The sequence below is a fragment of the Scomber japonicus genome, chromosome 14 (genome assembly GCF_027409825.1).
Source record: "Scomber japonicus isolate fScoJap1 chromosome 14, fScoJap1.pri, whole genome shotgun sequence".
Classification (NCBI taxonomy): Eukaryota; Metazoa; Chordata; class Actinopteri; order Scombriformes; family Scombridae; genus Scomber; species Scomber japonicus.
In genome coordinates, this window is record NC_070591.1 from 4283586 (window position 1) to 4292668 (window position 9083).

Consider the following 9083-nt stretch of genomic DNA (forward strand, 5'->3'; position numbering starts at 1 on the left):
CCTCCCTTCCTTCTGTCTGTCCTTCATTCCTCCCTCCTTCTCTCTTTCTTTCCTTCCTCTCTCTTTCTTCCCTATCTCCTCCCTCCCTCCCTCCCTCCCTCCTTCCTTCCTTCCTTCCTTCCTTCCCTCCTGTCCTTCCTTCTTCCTCCCTTCCGTCCTTCATTTCTTCCTTCCTTCCTCCCTCCTGTCCTTCCTTCCTTCCTTCCTTCCTTCCTCCCTCCCTCCCTCCCTCCCTCCCTTCCTTTTTCCTCCCTCCCTCCCTCCTTCCTTCCTCCCTTCCTCCCTTCCTCCCTCCCTCCTTCCTCCCTCCCTTCCTTCCTCCCCTCCTTCCTTGACTCGAGGACAACAGGAGGGTTAACCAAATGGAGCCATTTTCATCTCTGAAATAAGGTTTATCCCACAAACAGTGTGGCTGAAGACTTGTGTACAACAGTTTTTATTTTTTTTATTTTTTTTTTTACATATCATTTGAATTTTAAACATAACTTGTCCACTTTTCCATCAGGTTGAAAAAAACCCCAGTGTCCTCATTTCAACCAGAGATCCAAGTGAATACATGTTGGTGTTGTATGGAGCTCCAGGAACTCCTCCACACTGAAAGTACCAGACACCTGCTCGATGCTCCACCCATGCTCAGTGTGTAGCTCCTCTATGTGCAGTAAAAAACAGACTGTTCAACAAGGGAGCAGCAGCCATTTTTTTTTAATGCACCGTCAATTACAATTGTTGGACTTCACTGTTGAGGCGATTATTGTACACAGTAGCACCCACTATTCAACCAGGAAGTTAAACTCTCCATCCAAAACAAAAAAAAGGATTAGTCCTCGTTTCTGTGCCTCCATTTAAACCTTTGTGTCGTCCTCCCGGGTCAAATTGACCCCGTCTGTTTTGACTCTTCCTTCCTTCCTTCCTTCCTTCCTTCCTTCCTTCTGTCTGTCCTTCCTCCCTCCCTCCTTCTCTCTTTTTTTCCTTCCTCTCTCTTTCCTCCCTTCCTTCTTCTTTCCTTCCTTCCTTCCATCCTCCCTCCCTCCTTCTCTTTCTTTCCTGCCCCCTACCTTCCTTCCTTCCTTCTTTCCTCTGTCCTTCCTCTCTTACCTCCCTTCCTTCTTTTCTTTCCTCCCTTCCTTCTTTCTCCCTCCCTTCCTTCCTTCCTTCCTTCTTTTCTTTCCTTTCTTCCTTCCTTCCTTCCTTCCTCCCCCATTTCCTTCCTTCTTTCTCCCTTCCTCCCTTCCTTCTTTCTCCCTTCCTTCCTTCCTTCCTCCCTTCTTTACTTCCTTCTTTGTCCCTTCCTTCCTTCCTCCCTCCTTTGCTTCCTTCATCCCTCCCTTCCTTCCTTCTTCCTCCCTTCCTTCCTTCCTTGACACAAGGACAACAGGAGGGTTAATCCCAGCGTCCTGCCTCATCTCTTCTCAGTAATCACCCGACAAATTTAGGGTAATAACCAGTCCAGTCTGGCAGTGTGCTGGTGGTCTTGTGCTGCAGTCTGAGCCCCCCTGGCGCTATCCCCCCATCCCCCCTCCCCCGCCACCCTGCCGTCCTTGGCGATTGTCTCTGTACCGCCACTTTGATCGGCAGCTTGTTCACACATCAGCGTCTGGCTTCTCCACCAGTTTCAGAGCCTCGTGCATGCCAGCCGCCGACAGCTTCCGATTGATGTTCCTGTAGCGGCATCGCAGGAGGTTACTGTAGGTGGTCCTCAGATCACGGTTGAAAAAAGCGTAAATGAAAGGATTAATGAGGGAGTTGGCGTAACCGAGCCACAACAGAGTCCTCTCCAGCCAGAGGGGAACGCAGCTGCACTCCACTCCGCACACGAACGGCCTGGCGGTGGACACCAAGAAGAACGGCAGCCAGCAGAAGCTAAACGCTCCGACCACGATACCCAGAGTGGCCGCCGCCTTCTGCTCCCGTTTGAAGATGGACTGGTTTTTCCTCTTCCTGCGTTGGTGGTGTTCTCCAGTCTTGAGGAGGCGCGAGACACGTGTGCTGCACTCCTCCTCCACCTCACGCTGGAGCTTCAACGCAGCCGACACACAGTCCAAACTCTCCTCCTCTTCCTCCTCCTGCTCGTCCCCCGTCCCTCCTCCTCCTCCCATAATACTTCCCGCCTCTCGTGCCTCCACCGCCTGCTGAAGCTCGGGCCCTCCTCCTCCTCCTCTCCCTCCTCGAGGAGCCACCGCTGGGCCGTAGTCCTCTTCTCTGGGGAAGCCGGTGATAGTGTGCTTGGCGGCGCTGAGCTTGGCTGCTCGGAAGATCCTGTAGTACATGATCAACATGACCGACATGGGGATGTAGAAGGCCACGGCTGTGGAGTAGACGGTGTAGCCAAAGTCCTGACTGATGAGGCAGACTCTGCCGTCGTTGACGTTCTGAGCCCAGCCGAACAGAGGGGGGAGGGTGATGGAGGCGGAGAGCAGCCACACTGACAGGATCATCTTTGCCATGCAGCAGCCGTTTTGCCGAACAGGATACGTTAAGGGTTTTGTGATTCCCAAATACCTACAGAGAGAGAGAGAGAGAGAGAGATAGAGAAGGAGAGGGGAGATCATTAAAAGGCAGACTGAACTTGAAACTTCCTTTTTCTCACTTTCTAACTCAACACTGAGCTATTTTTGTTCCCAGATCTGCCTCGAGTCAGTGATGCTCTCCTCACCTTCAGCAAGGTGCCTCTAAGTACTGAACTACAAATCTGTGGTTTCCATATATGCAGCGTCCAGGTGGGAAGCTGGCTTCAGTCTTAAATAAAGCTCAGGTCAAATTATAAATACCTATTAACCTATTTATGTTCAATTTTCAAAACCTGGAAAAATACTTTAATGAACATTATTTCATATTTTTTATCATTATCTTCAACTAATACTGACAATAACACACATGTATATGATTTCATACTAAACCAGACAACAGCAGATATGCAGACATCATTTCATCATTTCTGATTAAACTATAGATGCCACCAAGAAAAACATACAAATCAATTATTAATAAGAGTAATTTCCCCTTTTGTCAGTAATTTGCATGTTCTTTCTGGATGCTCTCAACTGCATTTCTGACCCTTTTTATTTCAGTTTCAATGGAGAAATTAATCTAGTTACAGGGTGCACAAAGAAGCAGCCCTAAATATGACCAGTTTGATCCTCACATCAGTCACTTTGTTTCACTAAATAAGTGTAAAATTGCCCTTGAGCAGCGAGACAATGAGCCGTGAGCCTCCCATGTAGTCTCTGACCTCCCATGATTCAGTGTCTCAGAGGTGCTGAGCAGTAAAACACATTAGTGGACTGTGCGCTGGGATTATAGGCAAGAATATCAAAGGTGGGATTAAAGAGAAGAAGAAGAAAATGATAAAAAAAATGTCTATAAATGCAATTTTTTTGACGAATTGGATAAAAATAATGATATAGAAATAAGTGAAGTGTCTTTTCTGGCTTTTCTAAATAATGGTAAAGTAGATTTATAGAGTTTGATTAGTTTAGTGATTTAAAAAAATCACTTTATTCCAATAATAGAAGAAGTTTTTCTCACCTGTCAATGCTGATTACGCACAGAGTCATGATGGACGCGGTGCAGCACATCACATCCATGGCGATAAAAACGTTACAGAAGAACTGTCCGAAAATCCACTGACCGCCAATCAGGTCCGTGATACTGACAAAAGGCATCACGGCCAGAGCCACTGACAGGTCTGCCATCGCCAGAGACACGATCAGGTAGTTGGACGGCTGTCGCAGCTTCTTGACGAAGCACACGGAGATGACCACCAGTAAGTTCCCACAGATGGTGATCAGCGTGAGCATCATGAGGACTCCGCCGATCAGGACTTTCTCCACCCGGCCGTAGCTCAGGATCTGCTCGCCACACCTGGTCCCGTTCGTCTCCATGACCTGCGGCTGACTGGAGGTGGACGGAGAAGTAGCTGCTGCTGCTGCTGCTGCGCCCTGTGCAATCCTCAGCAGCCGGGGCGCAAGAGCCTCCGAGATCATCATATCGGTGGAACCCCCGGGATCTCCGCCACCGGCTCGATCGTCTATCATGAACCTCATGTTGTCACTGCCGTAGGTTCCGTTATTCGCTCCAACAACAACCATTCTGCTGCCTTGTGTTCCTTTTTATCCATGGACTTGGAGACCCGTCCGGTGGTGACACAGACGCACAGATGTGCCGGTGTTGGTGTGAGAGATGAGTAATTCCTTTCCACAGCTCCCCTCGGGCTAAACTACTCTGACATGTTCCTCTGTGTCTTCACAAAGCCTCGACGCCTTAATTCTCCTATTTAAAGCCAAACTCGTCATTACGCACGTGGCGCGCCGCAGGCATATTCCCAAAATACCTGACCTATAAAATAAGGATTTTTATTTCCTGTTGTGTGTGTCCACCCTGGCTACCAGCCCACTTTTCAGCCTGATGTGCAAAAGACAGAAACTTGAGAACCGCAGTGCGCGCATATATATCACAAAAAGTTGACGCGTGACGTCAAAACACATGTTAAACAGCCTATGAGCTGCTGAGTGTGTTTTCCATGTTTCCTTTGTGTGAATGCATATAGACACTGAGCAGTCCCCTGAGGCTGTTGAGTTCATCCTGCTGAACATTTATTGGTATAAGGACAAAGTGTGTATCCATGGATGAGAGCGTGTAATTGCGCAAAATGCAAAATGAAGAAGTGTTATTTCGATTTGAGATGTATTTTTGGTCCTAGCTGTGTTACTAAGCATTATACACACACGCACACGCACACACATACACACACTTACACGCACGCACGCACGCACAGAGCTATACATGGAGGAGAGATAGAGACATGCAGGTTGAGATAACGCAAAATGTGACCAGACATTTAATTGCAAATACAAAAATCTGAAGAACATTACGTCATATTTTGATTCCCCCCCCCCACCACCAGTATGCTATATGTGTGATTTGCTCCAGGGTTGATAATAATGATATATTCCAGTTTTAAAGCTAAAATCACACATACGCAGGTTGGCTAAGCGTCTTTTTCTCCCCCCATAAAAACACAGGTTTAATTTTAAAGATTGGGTTATTCTTCGCTTGAGGAAGCTGAAGTGCTGACCCCCCCCCCCCCCCCCCCTCCACAAAAAAAAAAAAAAAAAATCCCCCCCCCCCCCCCCTCAATCATTTTTCTATTCACCGTTCAGGTAGAGGCATTAAATTAGAAGTGTTTTGACAAGAGGTGTGATTTGACTTCATTTTCAGTTTTAAAAGTGATGAGATTTATGAAGCCGGAGGTGAGAACAGGAACCCAAAATACTCCCGAAGCCTTTTCATCATTTTCTAATCTGACTCAGACCAATTACGGCATGATGACCCCTGTACGTGGCCGTGATACTAATGCAGCGGGTAGCCTTGAACAGCAGCGCCCCCAAGTGGACATATAGCGTTACTGCAGGTTAAAACTGATATTTCTGAGATTATGTGCTTATTAACCCTCCTGTTGTCCTCGAGTCAAGGAAGGAAGAAGGATGGAAGGAAGGAAGGATGGAAGGAAGGAAGGAAGGATGGAAGTAAGGAAGGCAGGAAGAAAGAAGGAAAGGAGGATGGAAGGATGGAAGGGAGGTGAAGTAAGAAATCAGTAAGAAATCCTTCCTTTCTTCCTTCCCTCCTTCCTTCCTCCCTCCTTTTCTTCCTTCCTTCCTGCTTCCCTCCTTCCTTCCTTCCTCCTTTTCTTCCTTCCTTCCTTCCTCCGTTCCTTCCTTCCTCCCTCCCTCCCTCCCTCCTTCCTTCTTTCCTCCCTCATTTCTACCTTCCTTCCTTCTTTCCTCCATCCTTCCTTTCCTTCCTTCCTTCCTTCTTTCCTTTCCTCCCTTCCTTCCTCCCTCCTTTTCGTCCTTCCTTCCTGCTTCCCTCCTTCCTTCCTTCCTCCTTTTCTTCCTTCCTTCCTCCGTTCCTTCCTTCCTTCCTCCCTCCCTCCTTCTCTCTTTCTTTCCTCACCTACCATCCTTCTTTCCTCTGTCCTTCTTTCCTTCCTCCTTTCCTTCCTGCCTTCCTTCCTCCCTCTTTTCCTTTCCTCCTTCCTCCCTCTTTTCCTTCCCTCCTTCCCTCCTTCGTTCCTCCCTCCCTTCCTTCCTTCCTCCCTCCTTTCCTTCCTTCTTCCTCCCTTCCTTCCTTGACTCGAGGACAACAGGAGGGTTTACTCAGCTTTGGAAGTTGTGAAGTAAGACATCAGACTGAAGAACTTTTCATGAGGCTGTTTTTTATAGATGTAATTCTAAACTATAAGATATGTGTTGCCTGCAGACAATGAAACAACTAGAACCCATCGGACAGACAGACTATCTCTGTGACTTGTTTCTCTCCAAAGCTTTTGTTTGTCCCGGCCGCCTCGGAGATGAATGGGATCGACTGTGAGAGTGTGAGCCAGGCCTTATCTCCAAACATCACACTCCTCTCTAATGCTCCAGCAGCTGAATGGGAGCAAATCTCTGCCTCTAGGTTCCAACATCTTGTGAAAAGCCCCCCCCCCCCAAAAAAAAGAAAAGTGAGATGTGGTTTGTTACAGCGGCAGATTAAAGCTTGTGTCATGCATACGGGTCTGCAAACTTTTGACCATTTAATTCAGAGGTGTCAAACTCATTTTCATTCAAGGGCCACATACTGCCTAATTTAATCTCAGGTGGGCCGGATCATTAAAAAGAAGGAAGGAAGGAAGGAAGGAAGAGAAGACTTGAAAGAAGGAAGGAAGAAAGGACAGATGGAAAGAAAGAAGGAAGGAAGAAAAAGAAAACAGAAAGGAAGGAAGGAAGGGAAGAAGGAAGGAAGGAAGGAAGAAAAAGAAGACAGAAAGGAAGGAAGGAAGGAAAAGAAGGAGGAGAAGGAAGAGAAGACAGGAATGAAAGGCAGGAAGGAAGGAAAGAAGGAAGAAAAAGAAGACAGGAAGGAAGGAAGGAAGGAAGGAAAGACATAAGGAAGGAAGGAAGAAAGAGGACTTGGAAGAAAAAGAAGGAAGGAAGGAAGGAAGGAAGGAAGGAAGGAAGGGAAGGAAGGAAGGAAGGAGGGAAGGAAGGAAGGAAAATAAGGAGGAGAAGGAAGAGAAGACAGGAATGAAAGGCAGGAAGGAAGGAAGGAAAGAAGGAAGAAAAAGAAAACAGGAAGGAAGGAAGGAAAGAAATAAGGAAGGAAGGAAGAAAGAGGACTTGAAAGAAGGAAGGAAGGAAGGACAGATATAAGGAAAGAAGGAAGGAAGGAAGAAAGAAAGAGGACTTGAAAGAAGGAAGGAAGGAAGGAAGGAAGGAAGGAAGGAAGGACAGATATAAGGAAAGAAGGAAGGAAAAAAAGAAGACAGAAAGGAATGAAGATAATTTCCAAGGAAGGGAGGAATAAGGAAAGTGGGCCGGATTGGACCCCTCGGCGGGCCGGACCTGGCCCACGGGCCGCATGTTTGACATCCCTGATCTAATTGATCTGAAATGAGTTCAGTCTGGATGTACTATGACACATATCAGGCTTGCAGACACATTAGCACCAATATTATGTAAAAATGCAAATCACCAAACAGACTACCACAGAAAACATCTGATAAGAGCGTTATCATTATTATCATTATGAGAGCAGACAGGACATTAACAGCTCACATTAAAACACAGAAGGAATGAATGAGACACTCAAAGCAACTTTAACATGAACATGAATCCTCAATAAACCAGGAGCTGAAATGAACATTGAAACATGTTATTATAGTTTTGAAATTTTCTTTAGATTTATTTTTCTTTAGTTTTTCAGTTTGCTTTTTTATTTCAGTTTCAGTAGTTTTAGTGAGTTCAACGAGTGATTTAGTAGTTTTAGTTTGGTTTTATTTTGAAGGAATTGACTAGTTTTAGTTTGGTTTTATTTTGAAGGAATTGACTAGTTTTATTTCGGTTTTATTTTGAAGGAATTGACTAGTTTCAGTTTAGTTTTTCAGGTATTAAGAGAAAGCCTTGACTTGTAGAAGCTGAAAAGGATGAAAGAATGAGTGACACTAAATATGTTTTATCATCAAGTCCTTTTTTAATTTCATTCTTTAACCACGAAGCATAGCGGCTGCTGCAGGACAGGAAGTCATGAAGCTGAATGTATCTGCAATTCAGTTTAGTTTGAGTTAGTTTTACATTGTTCATTGTAGTTTTTATTTAGTTTTCGTTTTTATTTTAATTGTAGTTTTTATTTTAGTTTCAGTTAACTAAATTATTTTTTCATTGCTAGTTTTAGTTTTAGTCTTAGTTTTCGTTAACTATAATAACCCTGGTTCATACTGACCATTATTAGTTAATTAATGGAAGTGATGGAGGACTAAACTCACAGTCCTCCTTCTGTGTAAAGAAAGTATTTAAAAGTTGATGTGAAGCTTCAGTTTTGTCCAAATGAGTCAAATCTTCATCTTCTATGTTTCAACGTTACAGTGTTTTTAGTACCAAAGTCCCTCTGAGGAAAGAAAGAAAGAAAGAAAGAAAAGGGAGGAAGATCAGGAAAGAAAGAGAAAGGAGGAAGATTAGGAAAGAAAGGAAGGAGGGAAGGAAGGAAGGACAGAAGGAAGGAAGGAAGGAGGGAGGGAGGAGGAGGAAGGAAGGAAGGAAGGAAGAGAGAAAGGAAAGGAGGAAGGGAGGAAGGAAGGAAGAAAGGAAGGAAAGACAGAAGGAGGGAGGGAGGGAGGGAGGGCAAGGAAGGAAGGACAGGTGGAAGGAATAAGGGAAGGAAGGAAAGACGAAAGGAAGGAAGGAAGGAAGGAAGGAAGGAAGGAAGGAGGGAGGGGGAGGAAGGAAGGACAGAAGGAAGGAAGGAAGAAAGAGAGAAAGGAAAGGAGGAAGGAAGAAAGAGAGAAAGGAAAGGAGGAAGGAAGGAAGGAAGAAAGGAAGGAAGGAGGGAGGGAGGGAGGGCGAGGAAGGAAGGACAGAAGGAAGGAAGAAGGGAAGGAAGGAGGGAGAGGGGAGGAAGGAAGGACGGAAAGACAGAAGGAAGGAAGGAAGGAGGGAGGGAAGGAAGGAGGGAGGGAGGGAGGGTGAAAAAGGAAGGAAGAAGGGAAGGAAGGAAAGACGGAAGGCAGTTTTAGGAAGGAAGGAAGGAGGGACAGAAGGAAGGAAGAAGGG

At 45.8% G+C, this 9083-nt stretch overlaps 1 protein-coding gene across 1 annotated transcript; it reads right to left on the reverse strand.

The window, feature by feature from the left end:
* Positions 1-1580: 1580 nt before the first annotated feature.
* LOC128373278 (5-hydroxytryptamine receptor 7) lies at positions 1581-4088 on the reverse strand. Its single transcript, XM_053333568.1, has 2 exons — positions 3526-4088; positions 1581-2499 (listed from the first exon to the last, which is right to left on the reverse strand). Exons 1-2 carry the CDS (start codon positions 4086-4088, stop codon positions 1581-1583), a joined length of 1482 nt encoding a protein of 493 aa, XP_053189543.1.
* Between the last annotated feature and the right edge of the window lie 4995 nt (positions 4089-9083).

What these genes read in the sequence shown, in the direction of transcription:
- LOC128373278 (XM_053333568.1), bottom strand. Translation starts at nt 4,088, where the DNA reads ATGGTTGTTGTTGGAGCGAATAACGGAACCTACGGCAGTGACAACATG. An exon ending in TGCGTAATCAGCATTGACAG is followed by an intron (nt 2,500 to 3,525) that starts GTGAGAAAAACT and finishes CTCTCTCTGTAG; the next exon opens with GTATTTGGGAATCACAAAAC.